The following is an 18,424-nucleotide window of genomic DNA, read 5'->3' as shown; positions in this document are numbered from 1 at the left end:
CAAATTTTTTTTATGATTGATTCGTGCCGCAAATTCGCGTGTATTTCGTCAGCTAGATGCTGTGACCGTAAAATATTCAACGTCACGATTGAATGTCCGCCGCATTTGAAATGAGCAGTTCAACGATATTACACTGTTGCTTGGAAAGATTCAATCGATTGTCTCTCACGCTCTCGCTCTCTCTCTCTCTCCCTCTTTCGTTTCAATCGTATCATTCATAATCTTACATAATGGTACTAATTCAACAGAATTTTAACTTAAAATATTCAATAAAATAAGAAGAAATGAGGTGACACATCCAGACTTTCATATTTCGTTTCATTCAAGATTTAGTTCGACAACTTCGGCTCGAAATCTAATTAAATTGCTGTCGATAGTGAGTATTCATATTTTGATTTGAACACAGGACTGTGTGAATTTCCGCCTTCACCTCCTTCAGATTCTGGAAGATGCATAGAGAGAGAGAGAGAGAGAGAGAGAGAGAGAGAGAGAGAGCAAGACCTTCAATTGAGTCGATTTCTTTGTTTGCAAAACTTGTCAATTTAAGCAATCAACTACAACAAATTAGACTAAAACAGCCAAATTGAAGGCTCATCAATGTGCAGAGTGATAGAGTGAGAGACTGTGTGTGTGACACAGACCAGCGTATCACATGCTAAACAATGCGACCAGTTGTGAGTGTCGGTAATAATAAAACTACTTAGTCCAAACATTTTTTTTTGGCGTCATCATTTCAAGTCACACGCTACAAATTGTTCGCCCTAAATTGACTAACCGAATCAATAATCAAGTGAATCGCATGAAATGTATTGATTGAATTTTTTTGATGAGCAGTATCATGAGCATGTATGATCGTCGTTTCGATCAACTTATTATTGATTTTGATTGATCATTTTGCGATGTGTGTTACGTGAATGAACGTTATCGTGCGAAAAATCAACACGAATTTTTACCGTTTTTTTTTAACTTCTTCTCACAAATTTTATTTTATAATACATGCAAAGAAAAAGCCCATGTACGTTTATTTAAAATCGAAACAGCAGTTCGTTGGACATTGAAAAAGATGACGACGTATCAGAAAAAATCAGCTGACAAATGTTATTAACATATAGGTCTTGCGTCGCTTTTTTTGTGTATTTCTTGTTCACACTCTGTTTCGTTGTCGATGACAAGCGCGGTGGTGCGGCCTGTGTGTATATCTGTAGAAATACCGGTTGATTTCGGTATAATGCGAACGAATAATTCACCTGCAAAACGATGGACTGAAAAATTGGTGCATTATTATGACAAGGAAAAAAAAAACTGCTTACATCGAGTGATTGAACTAAATTTTATTTATACGCATGACGATCAGGCGATCAGGCCATCGGCCGATCAGGTGATTTCCATTTCGATGGGAGGGAAATGGTGTTGCAATTCACATTCAATGTATTCATTACTCTCTTGATGCTGAGACTATCACACTGATAGTTCTTTCTTCAAATTAAATCTCATTTTCCTCATTAACAAATGGGTGTTTAAATGAATCACTCACAATATAATTCCATGTCGATTGCTAATTTTTCCCAACCAATTCACGTGACAAATGGCGCTTTTTAATGTGCAATAATATTCCAACCAGTAATTTACCGTTTGATTGGAAAATATTGCGGCGAAATGCTATGAAGCTCAAATATTACACCATTCAGTTTGTTTTATTACAAATCGTCTTAAAACCATGTTGCTCCGTTCAATTGTTTGTGTTTGTTTTTCTTCTGCTCTTTTCTTCTCTCTGTCTCTCTTCCAGCCAATATTCACAAAATTAGGTGAAATTCTGATTTTGATCATCTGATTCAGATTCACGTTCGCAAATATTTGATCGTAGAGAGTAAATACTGAAATTTCAATTACGAATCTCGCTTGAATTGTTATCTCCGAGTTGAGATTACGATCGATTTTTGTTGTTCTTCTCTCGTTTGCTTTCTGGTCACTGGTTGATACTCAGCAGAAAGTAAGTGTAAGTCGGAGCATCTTTTTCTCTCTCTCTCTCTCTTCTTGCAAATAGCATCGATGCATGTGCAGTGCATTAATTTTCCGGAATATGTGTTAGCATCTAATTTAGATCTGAATGCATAGAAATTATCAATAATTAGTGGCATAGTTGCAAAGAGGCGCGCGAAAAATTTTTCTTTTCAATTTGATTAGCATTCGTTTTGTGTAAGTGAGAAAAATTTGAATACGTTTGAATTGTTTTAATTTAATTTATTTCAAATGTGTGATGTATCGTCATCGTAGTCACTTTGAGTTGCGGGGGGAGTAGGTTAACTATGTAGGCTGATGTGTCAACTGGCCGACGACAATATATGGAAATACGTATTATTCCAGCTCAAAGTGTCATTTCGTTTCAATAGATGACAAAAAAGGGTTGCGATATGCAAACCATTCATTTAGTCGATTGACTTGAAGGTTCGCGCCTCTTTTTTTTTCTTGCTCTCGACATTAAACGATTTCTTCTTCGAATGTACACATTAAACGTGTGTCACAATTAATTATTGTCGAAGCGTTTCCAGAAAAAGTGTCACACCGAAACAAAACAAAAAAAAAAATGCAAAAATAAAATAACGATAAAAGGGAAAAAAAAACCGAAAACCAAAACTAGAGCATAGAGTTGGACAATTAAAGCTTTCTTCAATTATATAATGCACGTGGCGGAAATATAGTTTATATGCACGTACTTGAAATAATAACGACAAATCGCATGCATTGAGAGGCGCGTTCGGTAATACGTGTTTCAGTTACTTTGCGAACAATGAAGACGAAAAAATGAATGCACACAGAAACAAGACACCGAAGTATACGAATCTTCTTGTCATTGTTTCTGACATGACTAAGTATTTGCTCCATAATAACGTGTATATATAGATGCATGGTTTTTCATAGCCATAGACGAGCCCCTAATCAAATGGCGCACGAAAAAATAAAATGAATAAAATAAACAAAAATCTCCCGCGTCGCCCAACATTGGTTCGTACATAAGCGTGACAATATTTGTGCAAAGCCAAAAAGAACACGAAAAACTGCACAGGCTTGAAAGAATAAAATGTAAAATAAAACAACAAAAAAAACTGAATGAAATGCATTTTAAGCATGCGGCACCGTATAACACGGTGCACATGTCGCACACGTAGCTGTGCACATTGCACACACACAAACAGCAATCAACAACCTCAACATTGATGCAATCAAAAAATATAAATAATATATTGTGACCACAAAAATGGTTGGTTTGTTGTGTCCATTGTCACTCGTCTCACACACACGCACACACACTTTGGTGACATCGTGCGATGTTGTTCGTGTGCGTCGCGAATAATCCGATTCGCAAATCATTTGCGAAACAAATTGTTTGCACTTAATTGATATTTTTTTATCTCGTTCACAAAGTTAAAATAGTTGGAATAGTTTTCATTTGTCATTCCTTTAAAGCACTGCACGCAATTCACACAAATTGATTGAACTCGATGACGGAGCGTACTGTGTTGATCGTGAGTTGGCGCGCGATCTTCATCAAAATAATACTTGTGATTGTGCACGAATAAATAATGTATATATGTATGAAAAATGTGCTCTTGCTCGTCTCGCGCGCTCACAAAGAGACACATCAAGATAAAAATAAACATGGCTAATATTTAGAACATGCCGAAAGTCACAATTCCTATTTTTAATAGCCAAGTATTGAATGAAGAGTCTCAGCGAACGAACGCGCACTCTCTTTCACAGCGGCCCAAGTAAAGTGCATAGCATTGAAATTGAAGTGAACGAGATTCGCTCGCATTTTACACATTTCGAATAATTTAATTTTTATTTCTATGTAAGTGATCTTATTTTTAGTGTGATTGTGTGTGTGTGTGTGTATGTGACAATTGTTCAATTGTTCTGTTCCATTTGGTTTTGTTCCGATAAATTCAGTAAATTATCACGAATGGCCCGTAACCATTGAAAGAAGATTATTGTTAATGTACCAACCCAAAACTGTTGACATTTAAAAAAAAATAATAACGAAGAGTAAATACTGTTCGAATAATGAACAGCAGGAAGCAATTAGAAACCTTCACGTGAGATGATGCGAAACATTTTCGGTGTTCGTTTTCACATCTATCCATGTTTCACCTTTCCTTAATTGAGCCAACCGTCAAAGATCAAACACGAACCAACGACTTTTTTATATTTCATCGAAGATTTCATTCACTTTGACACTTTCAAATTTGGCAATGTCACGAGAAGCGTTTCCGATTCAAATGCTCTCTCGCACAAAAATTAAAAACATTTTAAATGCGGCGACTGTCAATTTGGCGTCAATTTTATTCAATTCACTGGAATGGAACTTTTATTGAAGTGGAATGATACGCATGGCATGGAGGATTATTAGTGAGATAGAGAACGGCGTCGTGCTCAAATTCGTTAATTCATTTATTTTGCAATAATATTATGAGTTTCGTTATCATTTCGCAGTGGGTGAAATGGGCAAAAAAGTGTAATTTTGGCTAAAATGAGCGTGAACAAACGCGACAAACAAACTGTTACTGATAGCAAGCAATCATATATCGATATACAAAAATGAACTGTCGTGTAATATCGTGTGGTATTGGACTTATTGCAATTTTTCAACCTAACTATCTGCAGCGCCACCTAGATCTCCATAAGAAATGTAAAATGGCGCTGCGATGCAACGAAAGGGTCAAAATTGCAAATATGCCAAAATTCAGTCTTTTCTTTTTCAAATGCGATTTGGAATCGGAACATGGGTGACATTCGATATCGACCATTTCGAAAATTCTGGCCGCTTTTCGGATTCAATGCAGTGATTTTTCATCTTTATAATAGACGCCAACAGAAAAAAAGAATAACAAATTGAAGCGAAAAAAGTGAAATTGACCCATTTTGTTGCCAAATCATTGCATTCTCTCTCTCACTTGCTTGCATGAACCGAACAAAAAATCGAGCCGAACGAGTCCATGATTCATGAAAATGCGCAAACGAGCATTTCAACGAGACATGCGGCTAGAGTGAGAACACAATTTTTATATTGAGGTGGGTTTGGGTTAAAGCCAGCAAGATAAAGACCACGATGAACGGAAAAAAATTTATCTAATCTTTCTGTCCTTTTCTCTCTCTCTCCTTTTCGCGTACAACCGTTTCATTCATTCATTTGCTCATTTTTCTCCTGCTTCTTACGCCAAATAATTCCATAGTATCACATTTGTTATCGCAAATACGCACATGGCATATCCTTTTTGCATTCACGAGCAAATATACTTTGAAATTCGCGCACATATGATTGTGCCAACCACAGAAAGAGACAAATTGTTGTTTGACTTGTTTGGCGTGTGTAAGTTGGTCAAAAAATTAGCACCAAAATCTGTGCGGCTAGCCCACACATTGGAAGAGACTAAGTAAATCGAACAAAGGTTGTACTCATTCCGTCGTGTTGCTGCGCCGAACAGATGAGAAATCGAAAGCTGAGCAATCGATTGCATGAGTTAGGTCAGTTCTCTGCTACATACGAACCAGTTTTGTAAATGTTTCTGTATGCCGATTTCTGGTTCCCCATATGAATTTGCATGCTGTTTTTTTTCCTGTTGCTCTTCTCCTCATCGTTTCTCTTCTGTGTCACATTAGGTTTTTTTTTTCTTTTATGACAGGCAAGATTTCAAATGCGCGAAACGTTGTCCTCCTCGATATTGACACAATCGCTCGAGCCCCGTGAACAGAGCGCTTTATACACAAACTAACGTCCAATGAACAATCAATCAAATTCAATAAAATATTCATTGAAATAATTACAATAATCACAACGATTCAGTTTAGAACATTTCAAGTATGAAGAGCAATATTCCGGATCCCCTTCGGGATGTGCGCCTATCAATAACTTATCGAAAACTCATTTCGCTCAAGCTCACACAAGTCTTGAATTGTCGACCCGCCGCCCAATCGCACAAATCAAAATTTAACCATTTATTTCTTTTTATGTGTTTTATCGACACATTGACCAATGTGGAGAACACAACTAGATATTAATTAGCTTTAGAACATTTTACAATTGTTACATTTAATATCATTTTCATTGTCCTTTTCTTTTTTTCTCTCTCTATTTACAGATATTAAGATATATATTTATTATAGTAACTTAAAATGAGCGGAAGAGAGAACAAGTTTCCAGTAACATCTGGCGCCATGGGGCGACTAATGAACAAAATCAAACGGACGGTGTCGGAGGCGGTAAGTTCAATTTAGAGAAGAGAAAAAATAAAATAGATTGCGATTCAACTCCATCGCTCAATTTGCAGTGATGATGTTTTAATGAAACACACTGAGAAATAGCCCCGCAAATGATAGATAGCATCTAATTGATTTTTGCATAATGATTGAAGGCATGCTGAAACAAGCATGGAAAATTCTATTGCTGTTCTGAACACCATACACACGACAATAGAATGAATTTCTCGTTTTATTTTAGATTCCCCAGAAACGTGCCAATTTTTTTGCTTCGACGTTTTTTCTGGATAAATAAAAAAAAACATCATAAAATATACGAAAAATTGAAGTAAAAATTATCGTCATTATCAAAATACCTAATCAATTTTACTGGAATTTTTCCGAAAATTGTCATAAAAATATCCCAATTTCGTCAAAGAATTGCCGAAAACCGTCATAAAGCTGGTATAAAAAACGTCATAAAAGTACATTTTTTTTCTATTCTGGAATTTCGACGAAACGCAATCAGTTCATAAAGAAAAGAGTTAAATTTTTAATGAAGACTTTATTGTTTACTGCCAATAAACACCTAAAAATGCTTCAAAAAATACACACACATTCGACGCGCTGTGTAAGCATCGGTGCTCCGAAAACGAGATCTAATCGAGATAAGAGAGAGAGAGAGAGAGAGAGAGAGAGAGAGAGCACAAGAGACCAAAAAAAGAGCGAAACAGCGATCATTTTCAAATGCCTTCCATTCATCACGAGATCTTTCGTGTTCGTTAATGTTCTAATGGTGATACGCAATAAATAATGCTTACGGCAGGTTAGCTTTTAGTCTTCTGCTTGGATATTTTTGTATCTTTCTATTTATTATTCAAAGTTTGTCAACCTGGACAGAGTTTAGCGTGTATGTTTTTGGCAAAGTCATTCTACGGTGAACAAATTTTTTGACTCGACCTGAAAAAAAAAACGCCCGTATTTAATAGCATTCAAATGGATTCTACACAACGACACCAAAAGAAACAGAAAATTTACATATTTTTTGTTTCATCTTTGTTCCGCACCAGTTTCATGTTCTGTGTCCGTCACACTAGATTCTCTTTCGCATTTCGAGAACATGTTCTGGGCATTCCGGAATAATTTCAATCATGTGGAATAGGATTATAAATGTTAATTTTTGCGGTTTTTTCTGCTGCCTTTGATGAGAGCTTTTTTTTTTTTTAAATATTTTCTCCTATGTTGAGTCATTACTATGGAGTAGATCTTTGGCAAAGCTGTAAGAAGAGAGAAAAAAAAAACATAACATCGAATGACTCCCCACTCGAGCAACTGAAATTTTCCATCGAAATAAGTTTTATGGTATGTGGAATTAGCGAATGAGTGTGTGTACATTTTGGCGATTGCATGAAATGGATCACTAAAGAAAACGACAACGACTATGATGACGACGACGAAGGCGACGGTCGGCTAAAGAGGTCTCTTGCCTTTGTTCGATTGTTTACAATTTGAATTCGACGTGATGCCGTTTATAGAAGCATGCTTTGGTTTATTTATAGTTGGACGCTTTTCGCCTGAATACTCTTTTTTTTGTCGTCACTCTTCTCTTCTTCGCTTTGCTTCTTTCAGTTCCTTCAAGTAACCACTTCAGTCTTAATGGGCTTGTGGTTTGTCACATCAATTTACCACTTTGATTCACACAATTTACGGCTATTATGCGTTGTGTATTTTTTTTTTGTGTTTGAATCAAACGTAGCGTGCCACACATCATTCACTTAAATTTGATAACAATGACAGTATTAAAGCCAGTTTGCTTTTTATGCTTCGTATCGTATATGCATTTTGGTTGTCATCGTTTTGCTGTGTGGCCAACTCACATCGATTTTGTTTTTCGCGGTATACTGGCTCGTCTTCTGTGTGCATTTGGCTTGGAATGGTATGACGGAGCCGGATCCCATGGCCTGTTGTGTGTACTTCGATATGGGCAATTCAATGTTTGAATTTCATACAAGTGATTGTCATCATATTTCACACCAAGATGACATTCAAAAATAGCGCATACATGACTTTGCACACAACGCGGCGAGCAACGATTCTATTTTAAATTGATTGGTTTCTTTTGTTGTTGTCGAATTTTAAACCGATTCAACTTTTATGAAAAGAAATCAATGCAAAATGCTCTATATTTCATTTTTTTTAAAGCATCACAACACGCACAAAATGCACAAAAAGCAATAACCTTCAATATTTTGCTTTCTTTGACGCTAACTCTTTCCATCACACACTGCAAAAATTTTGTCAGATTTGTATTGATTCTGAAACCTCGATTAGAAGAACACGCAGGAAGAACAACGAGCAAAGTAAACAAATACGATTTCTTTTCAAAAGGTTATCTCTTCTTTTTCTCCGTCTCTCTGTCCCTCTGTCTCACTCTCTATCCCTCATTGATTGAAATAAATTCCAAAAAATTGAATCATTTCAACGAAAACACTTTTTGGAATTTAGAATGTTCAACAATTATGAGAGTTCAGTGTAGAAATTCATTGGAAATGCCAACGCATTCAATCTCAGGATTTTATTTATCTATTTTGCGCATATTCTTTCCATTCGAACTCACCAATTATTGTATTTTCATTCAAAAGATGAACCTATTTGATACAAAACTGTACAGTATCGTTCGTTGAAATGAATCATATCAGTTATTATCGCCTTTGTTTGGGTGTTGTGAGCATTTAATCGGTTTTTAAAATGAATGCCACCGTCTCCATTCAACGTTGCTTTTCTTCCTTCACATTTTCTTTTCTCTCATTCTCTCAAATGTGCCGTTATTTACGAGCAGTCAGATGTGATTGAGATTGAAAACAAGATCAGTGCTTATCGATTTGTCCCATTGTATTTTTTTTTTAATTCTAAGCACAACATAACAATAATTCATTAGCAATGATGAAGCATTTAAATTCCTTGATTAGTTTCTCTCACGATCGTATTTCAACGAATGACTTAATTTAATTGAATATTGATTAAAACGGCAAATTTGAATAAATAAAACGTGAATATGAATGAAGTCAACGAGCAAATATCCACCATTGATTTTCTTCCTTCAAATTTTTGTTAATTCAATGTGGCAAAAATGGCTTCATATTCAATTTGAAAATGAGTGAGAGAGAAAAAGAGAAAAAAAAGGAGAGAGAGAGAGACAGAGGGAGTGAAAGAAAGAAAAAGATGCGATAAATCCCCATGAAATGCATTCTTGTACAGCCGTACGTTTTTGACAGTGTTCAAAATGGAATGTAAGGGCCATTTAAATGCAATCGTCCGTGATCAGTTGTGTGCCAACAATGACTATGACCTGCGGTTGCCTTGAACATAAACATTCATCAATCTGACCTGGTGATTCGTTTAATGTTTCACATCAAACTTTTCAATAACACAAACACACTAGTTGTAAATTCGATGAAGTGTACGCCAAGTCAAGTAAACAATAAAAATGATCAGTAAGCGTGTTATCATGTCTCGCACAATTTTCCAATGTTGTGATTGAGACAGAACCTTTGATGCTTTGAAGTAAAGTAAAAAAATTGACCTCTTTTGAATGATGAACTGCGCAACGTAACGTAATCGATTGGACAATTGCTTCTTTTTTTCCCAACATTGTTCAGTCCACGTAATAGTATCTGACGAAACAAGTATTTCCCGGTGGCCGCATTGATTTCGATGCAATCAAAGTAGGGCCAAATTGAGAAACAGGCTATTTTGATGTGATTATCAGCAAAGAATTTGCGCGACATTCTTTTTGATGCAAGAAAAGAAAAAAAACAATTGAAACCAATGAAAAAACATCGATGTTTTTTTTTAATAAAAGAAATGAATTTTTCTTTTATTCATCGACGTTTCGATTACGATTCTTTATTGAACAATTTGTACGTGTTGTCGTTCGATTTCGTGACACATTTCTAAACTTAAGACATAACAACAATATTAAGAAAACTGGAAAACTTTCATGTCAACAGATTTCAATTATTTGCTTTATTTTGCTTGTTCGCTTATCAAAGGCATTCCGACAATGATTTTCTTCTAAACAACATTTCGAAGTGATCTCGTGATTACAAAACAAACGGGCAGTCTCATAGTAACATGATCGATACAGACAAAGAGCGATTATTCCGCGCAAAAACCATGCCATTCATTTATTCGTCTGCTTTCAAATTTTGGACACCAAGATTTGAGTCTTATCGCATTGGCCAATTTTCAGGCCGATAATTAGAATAAACAAAAACAATTCATACGAACAAATGTTCAGTATGGGATGGCAGAAAAAAAATGTGGAACCATTTGAACAAAAATCAAATTACTATAATTGGTTTAGGAAGCCGCGATTACATATTGTCAACGTCATTGCGATTGCTGAGACAGAGTTAGATAGATAGAAAGAGAGAGAGAGAGAGAGAGAGAGAGTGTGTGTGAGTTATGTACACATGTTTTGCTCCCTGTACCTGATCCCTTTGATGTTTTCATTCGCACACGCATACACAGATAATCTCTTGCTCTTGTGTTCGGTTGCGAACATTGCATTATCAGTGTTTTACACAATAATGTCGGGATGAAAAGTATGCAGAAAAATATGGAACTTTGTCACAGTATACGTTATACGTCTTGGTTGGAAATGGCAAATATTGAAATTTGATTTAATTACTAATTTGATAATGGATCTTCATTTGTCTGTCGAACGCTGTTGCAGGCAACGCATACGGGATTATTTTCAATCCAGATCTCCGAGAGCCAAGAGTAGTTTGTGCATTTTTAGAAATAATTCTTTTTTGCGGAGGATTATTCAAACGCGAAAATATAATTTCGTTTTCGTGTGTAGAGTATTACAAAGCTTAGTTCCTGGCTTACAGCGGGGCTATTCATTTCAGTGGTAAATTCAATGAACGGTTTTTTTATTCAATTTCGAACAGAGGATTTTTGAACGAAATTTGTTTTGTTTTTCATTGTGTTTGATTCTGTTAATCGAAATTGTTTGTTTTTCTAATCGATTCTATTGTTTTTTCTTTCCTTTCTGGTGAATATTTAGGATGAGAAACGTGATCCATTGCAAAGAGGCTATTCGCGTGTCGAAACAGCCGACGGATCACTATCCAATTCGTCGACATCGACCAGTTTGGATACGGTGGTCGTCGAGAGTGCCAAAGACAGTACACTTCTATCGGGTGGCACAAAATCTGGAGCTGACCAACAGCAAAATACTCGAGTACCATTCAGCCCAATCCTCGAAACTGAAGACGTTGAAAGTGTGTCCGCCTTGAATAATCTTAGCATAACTAGTAATAGTAGTACATTAAAAACATTTGAAAATCCGCTACTATCGAATCTAAAGAAATCATCCGCCTCATCGAAACCATCGTTAAAAGGATCCAAAGTATCATTCGAGCAGCCCGACATCGACAGCGATGACAGTTTTGAAGATCGTCGTGGCCATTTCCAACAGAAAAAATCACTAAGCACATCAGTTACAGATCGAAAGGGTATACTAAAGGTGAGTGGAATTGTGTGTTGTAAAATTGTATCCCATTTATCCCTTGCTTGCACTATGTGATGCAATCGTATGACAATTGCAAAATCTACACAACTTTCTGATCCAAATTGATGTGTCACTTTCTATATCACTAACATATTTATGCTTTGTTTGATTTTCCCACCCACGATTTAATAAAAAAAAAAGGATCTCAAGAATTCGAGGCTTGATGCTGATCGGCGTGCGTTCCAATCGAAGAAACACGTTTCGTTAGACATAAAAAATTCGAAAATTCTTGAGAGAATTTTGAATGGTAGCTCATCAGAGGAGGAGTTCACAAACAATCGAAAGCACTTCCAATCGCGTAAACATCAAAGTTTAGACGCACGTGTCAAGCTAAATTTGAACAAAGGCCGACGAGCCGATTCCAGCGACGAGGATATCGATGAAAAAGGCAATTTACTGCAAGAGCGTATCTACGATTTTAGCAAGCCAATTGTCATCGATTTTAAGGATTTAGAAGCGAGCGAAGACGACGAAGAAGACGAAGAAGAAGTGGACGAAGAACAACAGGACAAAGAAGACTTTGAATCGGCACGATCAAACTTCCAAAAACAAAAAACGATCAGTCTTGAATCAAGGAAAAGGTAAACACAATTTTTGAATTGCACATTTGCTGTATTTGGAAGAGAGATAACAAAAATGCACCTTTTCATTCCGAATAGTATACGATTTTTCGAAATGGATGACATGTCCGGCAGAAAGGGTGAAAACATCCGACAGGCTGTACCATTTGTGCGTCAAATCACCCAAGATGGCAAACCAAAGTTGGAAGTTTATCGAACAACCACAAATCCCATTTACTATTATTCTCAAGTAAGTTTTCGTCCAATTTTTTTCTCGGTTGCATCATGAAATTATTGCACAATTGTTATTGAAGACGGTAAATAAGATTAAAAGGTCCTTCAAAATAGTTTCTGTTTTGTTTTTGATAAAATGCGCACAGAGAGAAGAAGTTGAATGAAAAAGCAAACAAATACACGTCAATAATCAATGAAACGGTTATAAGGTCAAGCCTAGAAAATCGTATGCCGTTTTCTTCGTCGTTGTATTTATAACGCTCTTCCTCTTATCAACACATAAATTCTCTCTTCTTCGAAGGGAGCAAACAGTTTCAAGTCATGAAATGAATGCATGATTACTGTTGTTGTTGCTGCTGCTGCTTCTGCTATTGATTTCGACGTATGATTATGGCCCATAAGCTATAATAAATTTATGGTCAGCTGGTGAAAGCTTTAAATTTCTTCCCTATACGCAGCAGCAGCAGCCGCTGCAGCAATAGCTTACGTTTTTGAAATGACCAAAGCAATAAGATATGAAAATTTATATCATTAACGCCTCATTCCGTTTGGAAAAGGATATATCGTGGCTGTGAAAATGCCAACGATATTCTCATGCAATTGCAGACAGTCATTCGGTTAAGTTCATAAAATGAAGTCTCCGCTACCTCAGGTCGGGTGGTTTGCTTTTGTTTTTCATTTTGTGAGGACATTGAAAATATCTTTCATTCGTAGCATTTCGTTTGTTTACACTGAACTTGAATCAATAAGTAAAAAGTTGTAACGAAATTCCTTAAAATTGAAATGTATTCATTTTTGATTAGGTTTTAGCTGCTTTATCAGTGTCCATGGGATCACTGGTCGTTGGTTTTTCATCTGGATATACTTCGCCTGCCTTGCCATCCATGCAAAATCCAAATGTATCAAATTATCACAAAGTTTTCGACATTAGTGAGGACCAAGTAAGTTTTTGAAACTCAAAACACCTGCAATATTCCAAATAATTTTTTTTTTTTTGTGTTCTCTCTCTTTGTGTTTTTAGGCTTCATGGGCCGGTGGAATTATGCCATTGGCTGGTTTAGCTGGTGGCATTGCTGGTGGGCCACTTATTGAATTTCTTGGACGAAAAACCACCATTCTTGCCACATCCGTTCCATTCGTCGTTGCGTGGCTATTGATCGCTAGTGCAGTTGAAGTTTGGATGGTTCTTGCTGGTCGTGCCTTGTCTGGTTTCTGTGTTGGCATTGCATCACTGTCGCTGCCCGTTTACTTGGGCGAAACGGTGCAAGCTGAAGTACGTGGTACACTTGGCCTATTGCCAACTGCCTTCGGTAATATTGGTGAGTGGGTCACATCGAAATTTTTTCATTCTCAACCAAATGAAGTGTAACACTTTCGATTCGTTTACATTTGAATGAAAAAAAAAAACAAATTTCATGGCATTCTCATTTACTTCTATAGGTATACTGTTGTGTTTTGTGGCTGGACGATACATGAATTGGTCACAGTTAGCCTACCTTGGTGGTACATTGCCGATACCATTTTTGTTGCTAATGTTAATCATCCCCGAAACGCCACGTTGGTACGTTTCGCGCGGTAAAGACGAGCAGGCTCGTAAAGCATTGCAATGGTTGCGTGGCAAACAGGCTGACGTTGAACCAGAACTGAAGGGTATCATTAAAACGCACACCGATTCCGAGCGACACTCATCAAGCAATGGAATTATGCAATTGTTGCGACGAAACAATCTGAAACCGCTCGGTGTTTCGCTGGGTTTGATGTTCTTCCAACAGTTCAGCGGTATAAATGCTGTAATATTTTATGCTGAGAAGATTTTCATTTGGGCCGGTTCGACACTGGAGGGAAGCATTTGTGTCATTATTGTGGGTATTGTCAATTTTGCCGCTACCTTCGTTGCAACCGTCCTCATTGATCGTCTTGGCAGAAAAGTAGGTGGCTCGCTCGATTTCATAAATAGACCAAATTGATCTAATATTTTTCAATTCCATTTTTTTTTTCGTTTTGCCTAGATTCTACTGTACATTTCATCTGTTGGCATGACATTGACATTGGCCTCGTTGGCCGGTTACTTTTATCTGAAGGAAGTCTCTAATTACGATGTAACGCAGATTGGTTGGTTGCCATTGGGTAGTTTGATGATATTTGTGACGAGCTTTAGTTTGGGTTTTGGACCAATTCCATGGTTGATGATGGGTGAAATTTTACCCGCCAAAATTCGTGGTACAGCTGCATCGGTTGCAACCGGTTTCAATTGGTCGTGCACATTTATTGTGACAAAAACATTTGCCGATCTCATAAGTAAGTTGATCCACACATTAAGTGTGAATTGTTTCCATTTGCAATTGGTTGTCTAATGAACTCGTTGTTTTCCGTATCTTTCAGAGGCATTTGGTTTGTTCGGTCTTTTCATGATTTTTTCCACAATCTGTTTGATCGGTCTGTTCTTTGTCATATTCAAAGTGCCTGAAACGCAAGGCAAGAGCTTGGAAGATATTGAACGCAAAATGATGGGACGCATCCGTAGAATGTCATCGGTAGCCAATATTCGACCACTTTCATTCAATTTATGAGGAAAATTACCGCAATCTACTATTGTTAAATTCATAAAATTGTTAAAATACTTGATGTGACGGTGTAAAAATGAACCAACATATGCAAAATTTGTGTAAAATGACCACAACAAAACAAATCGTTGTTGGCACAAAAAAGCAAAAAAAAAACAAAATCAAAACACTACTTTTATTGTATGTAACATTTAGAGATTAGTAATGTAATATATAGAGTTATGATTGTTATGATTTTAGATAAATGAAATGTAACAGGAGATGAAGAAGGAGTAAAATAAAATAATGGATTTAGGCAATAAATAGACAAATCTCTTTGTTCAAACACAAATGAACGATGCTAATGACAAACAGAAAAAAAACAACAAAAAAACGTGTTATAGCTAGTAAGCCATATATATAATGTGTAAGTTCTGAATAAGAAACTGTGAAAAATTCAATCGATCACTGTGTTTTAATTTTCCCCTTCTGAAATACACTGCATTTTGTCAATCTGCAAACAAATATGTTACGACAAAATGAAACCATTCACTTTTTTTTCATTATTTTAATTTTTTTTTTTTATTCAATTTTCCATGGTGTTTGTCTAAGAGCATCCACATGACACAACATAACGAGAGTGCTCTTTCTACAATCAATTAAACATTTCTTTTAAATAGTAAATAGCACATAATCTAATTATCACCCCAAAGTGATTCCAAAAAGTCGGTCGCAGCTCGTGATACGCGCAGATTCTTGGCGGTAACTGGGCGATAATAGTAGGCTTGGTAATCTCGGCGTTCTTTCATTAAATTTTCCACTTTTTCTTCTAAAAATCGCAATTGTTTCTTCTCATTTTCGACATACAAAACGTGCAACGTTTTTTCGTAATCTTGTTGTGGAGTTGGGAAAATGTATCGTGACATGAAACGGCTAATCGGATGCTGCAATGAAATAATTTCAAGTGTGTGAGATTTGAATATATTTTTGTAAACAATGAAACACAATTTCGCTTACTCTGTGGTATTCCCAGTGTTTTGGATCGTATCCTTCTGGAATTGGTGTCAATTGGGCTGGGCCAATGAAAACATTTGTTATAAAGATGATGGCTATACATGGGATGGCTCCGACCAAAGTGTAGAAATGAAGATTATCCTTAAATTTGTTCCATTGGAAACGTGATGGCTGTATCTCCATCATACGAGGACCATGACCGCCATGTCGCACCTGAATCGCAACTACAATAAATATGCAAAGAAACGGAATTTCAGTCACCCTATACATACAATGTTTATTTATGTTTCGACATTCGATTCTCCAAAGAAAAATAAATTGAGATATGTCAAATAATAATGGGATAGAGATGATTTGATTGCATAACCAAGTATACGGAACATACGTTGATTGCGTAGTTTTCCTTTGCAAAAACACACACACACACGGTGTGCGAAAGAAAAGCACATACCATTTTTGCAGATTGCCTGGATTGCGCCGGGTTTCGATAAAATATTCGTCAAACTAGGTTGAGCAATTGATCGGATTGTCGAACTCCACACGACCATCTTTTTATTTGGATTTTTACAATCAAATTACAACTTTTCGACTGATATTTTTGTGTAGTTCGTCCAACACCATATACAATGACTGATGTGAATGACGTGAAGTTGGTCACACGTGCAAAGAAAAGAGAAAACATGTGTCAAATCGATAAACGTCAGCTGAAAATGAGCCTCCCCCACATAAAATTCAAATGAATTGAAAAAATCTTTTTTTTTTTGTTAAAATGAACAAATTAATTTCAATTCAAACAATATTTTTTCAATCAATTTTAATTACATTAAATTCTTCAATGAAACTCGTTGAATTCCAGTAAAAACGAATTGAACGAAAATGTCAACATTGGATGCTATTTCTATTGACTAGACATTTATATTCGGTAGATTTGTGTGGCTTTGATATAGGATGAAGTTACAGTTTTGCCCGATATTTCCTTGTACATGCGATAGGATATTTCACCACGTACTAAGATCTCGTCTCTCTTGACTCGTACCCCATTTAGTGTGGGAAATAAAGATTTGTCATACACAAAAATTCGATTGAAGGATACATTCTTTGGATCGGTTCTGCTCAAATGGGGAACCCTAGTTTTAAAGATAAAATTACGCATTTTTACATTTTATGAACATTTTTGGTTGAAATATATTTCTCTCTAGGGCCTGGGAATTGGATAAAACATTCGACTTACTTAAGCGTGCCCAAAGTGAAACTTTTGAACTGATCTCCTCCACTAATACCAGTTGTGATTGTGCCTGACAATTCTACTGAATTCTCATCGATGACTGGTTCAGGCACGGCCACTTCATTTGGGGCTGTTTCAGTTGTGGATGCATGTTTTGAATCTTTTGCCACTGCTCCATCGCTAAATATAAACACTTGCGTTGCCATAATTGCTGAAGTGCTCCTATGTTTGCCATCATACGTTTGAAATCGAGACGTATTCAATTTGCCTGCTATATGCACTTTTTGCTCGAGCGCTAAATTCGTTTTCATCATATCCAACAATACAGCATTTCTTTGTGTAAGCAATACTTTGTGCATTTTACTGTGTAATGAAGAAAAAAAAACCAATTGCAATTAATGTTTCGTTGTCAATCATCAAACTTTAATTTGCTAAAACCTACTAAAAACCACCCGGACACACAGATTTGATGTAGAATGTCATTGTGCCATTTTCAAAATTGTAAATATTCAGCACTTTTCCCGTCACATTAATATTGTGAATATCTGAAATGAATTTTTGACCATTAGTTTATTTCGCTTTTCGTCAAAAATACACAGAAGCATGGAATGTAATATTTGGCAAATTTGGTATCAAAATTATCCCTCACTATGTGATGCAACAGCCCGAGCTGTTTGTGGTTCAAACACAGTACTGCATAAGCGAATTGGCAATTGCTTGTTAGGGCTTAGTAAATTGGCGAATCGCCTTAACGTTTGTGAGAACATTTTAAATCTTCAAATTCGAATTTAATTTACTTAAAAACAACTAATCAAAACAACATCGCCGCAAATCAGCGTGTTGCAATCACAATCTCAAAACACTGTCAAATGATACAAGAGGGGAGGATACAATACACACACACACACACACACACACACACACTCTTTGCGTGAGTTTCTTGAATCATGAAATGTGACAGTTTGAAATATAAAGAAATTCGAAATCTTTTGGAATTGAACAGATTTTTATTTTGAATTTTTTTTTTCCAATA

General features: G+C 36.2%; 2 protein-coding genes and 1 long non-coding RNA gene across 8 annotated transcripts in view; 1 reads left to right on the top strand and 2 right to left on the bottom strand.

Annotated features, from left to right (window-relative positions):
• Positions 1–15,613, top strand: part of LOC129577143 (facilitated trehalose transporter Tret1-like) — a 28,017-nt gene extending 12,404 nt beyond the window's left edge. For 3 of the 4 annotated variants that reach the window (XM_055463686.1, XM_055463688.1, XM_055463685.1), the window contains exons 3-11: positions 6,138–6,258; positions 11,309–11,770; positions 11,957–12,396; positions 12,475–12,625; positions 13,413–13,550; positions 13,631–13,928; positions 14,050–14,537; positions 14,619–14,907; positions 14,992–15,613. In XM_055463686.1, the coding sequence (XP_055319661.1) occupies positions 6,172–6,258; positions 11,309–11,770; positions 11,957–12,396; positions 12,475–12,625; positions 13,413–13,550; positions 13,631–13,928; positions 14,050–14,537; positions 14,619–14,907; positions 14,992–15,179 (2,541 nt within the window). In that variant the 5' untranslated portion in view covers positions 6,138–6,171 and the 3' untranslated portion in view covers positions 15,180–15,613. Of the gene's footprint in view, positions 1–6,137; positions 6,259–11,308; positions 11,771–11,956; positions 12,397–12,474; positions 12,626–13,412; positions 13,551–13,630; positions 13,929–14,049; positions 14,538–14,618; positions 14,908–14,991 lie in introns of those variants that run through there. The other variant, XM_055463689.1, reaches the window with a different exon arrangement.
• On the bottom strand, positions 2,020–2,942 carry LOC129577149 (uncharacterized). The gene is made up of 2 exons (XR_008688967.1): positions 2,715–2,942; positions 2,020–2,103 (listed from the first exon to the last, which is right to left on the bottom strand). It is a non-coding gene; the product is annotated as an uncharacterized LOC129577149 (long non-coding RNA).
• Positions 15,614–15,719: 106 nt separating the features above from the next.
• LOC129577147 (NADH dehydrogenase [ubiquinone] 1 beta subcomplex subunit 5, mitochondrial) lies at positions 15,720–18,263 on the bottom strand. 3 transcript variants are annotated; one of them, XM_055463698.1, is made up of 6 exons: positions 18,041–18,262; positions 17,834–17,936; positions 17,398–17,754; positions 16,618–17,293; positions 16,170–16,390; positions 15,720–16,096 (listed from the first exon to the last, which is right to left on the bottom strand). In XM_055463698.1, exons 4-6 carry the CDS (start codon positions 16,712–16,714, stop codon positions 15,848–15,850), a joined length of 567 nt encoding a protein of 188 aa, XP_055319673.1. In that variant the 5' UTR covers positions 16,715–17,293; positions 17,398–17,754; positions 17,834–17,936; positions 18,041–18,262; the 3' UTR covers positions 15,720–15,847. The 3 variants fall into 3 exon arrangements, 2 of the variants coding, with proteins under 2 accessions (XP_055319673.1, XP_055319672.1); XR_008688966.1 differs by lacking the exons at positions 15,720–16,096; positions 16,170–16,390 and having other exon boundaries at positions 16,684–16,870; positions 16,989–17,293; positions 18,041–18,263; XM_055463697.1 differs by lacking the exons at positions 15,720–16,096; positions 16,170–16,390 and having other exon boundaries at positions 16,684–17,293; positions 18,041–18,263.
• Between the last annotated feature and the right edge of the window lie 161 nt (positions 18,264–18,424).

Source organism: Sitodiplosis mosellana, unplaced genomic scaffold (genome assembly GCF_009176505.1).
Source record: "Sitodiplosis mosellana isolate CC-2019 unplaced genomic scaffold, AAFC_SMos_1.0 Smas_scaffold_6197, whole genome shotgun sequence".
NCBI classification, from domain to species: Eukaryota; Metazoa; Arthropoda; class Insecta; order Diptera; family Cecidomyiidae; genus Sitodiplosis; species Sitodiplosis mosellana.
Note: the sequence above shows the minus strand (reverse complement) of the source record. Positions and strands in the feature narration are given on the sequence as shown.

Bases quoted from the DNA above. Each gene is read 5' to 3' on its own strand.
- LOC129577147 (XM_055463697.1), bottom strand. From the start codon at position 18,158: ATGTTCTCACAAACGTTAAGGCGATTCGCCAATTTACTAAGCCCTAAC. The intron at 17,937-18,040 runs GTGAGGGATAAT...AATTCATTTCAG, and splicing joins TCGGGCTGTTGCATCACATA to ATATTCACAATATTAATGTG. The intron at 17,755-17,833 runs GTAGGTTTTAGC...TTCATTACACAG, and splicing joins GTGTGTCCGGGTGGTTTTTA to TAAAATGCACAAAGTATTGC.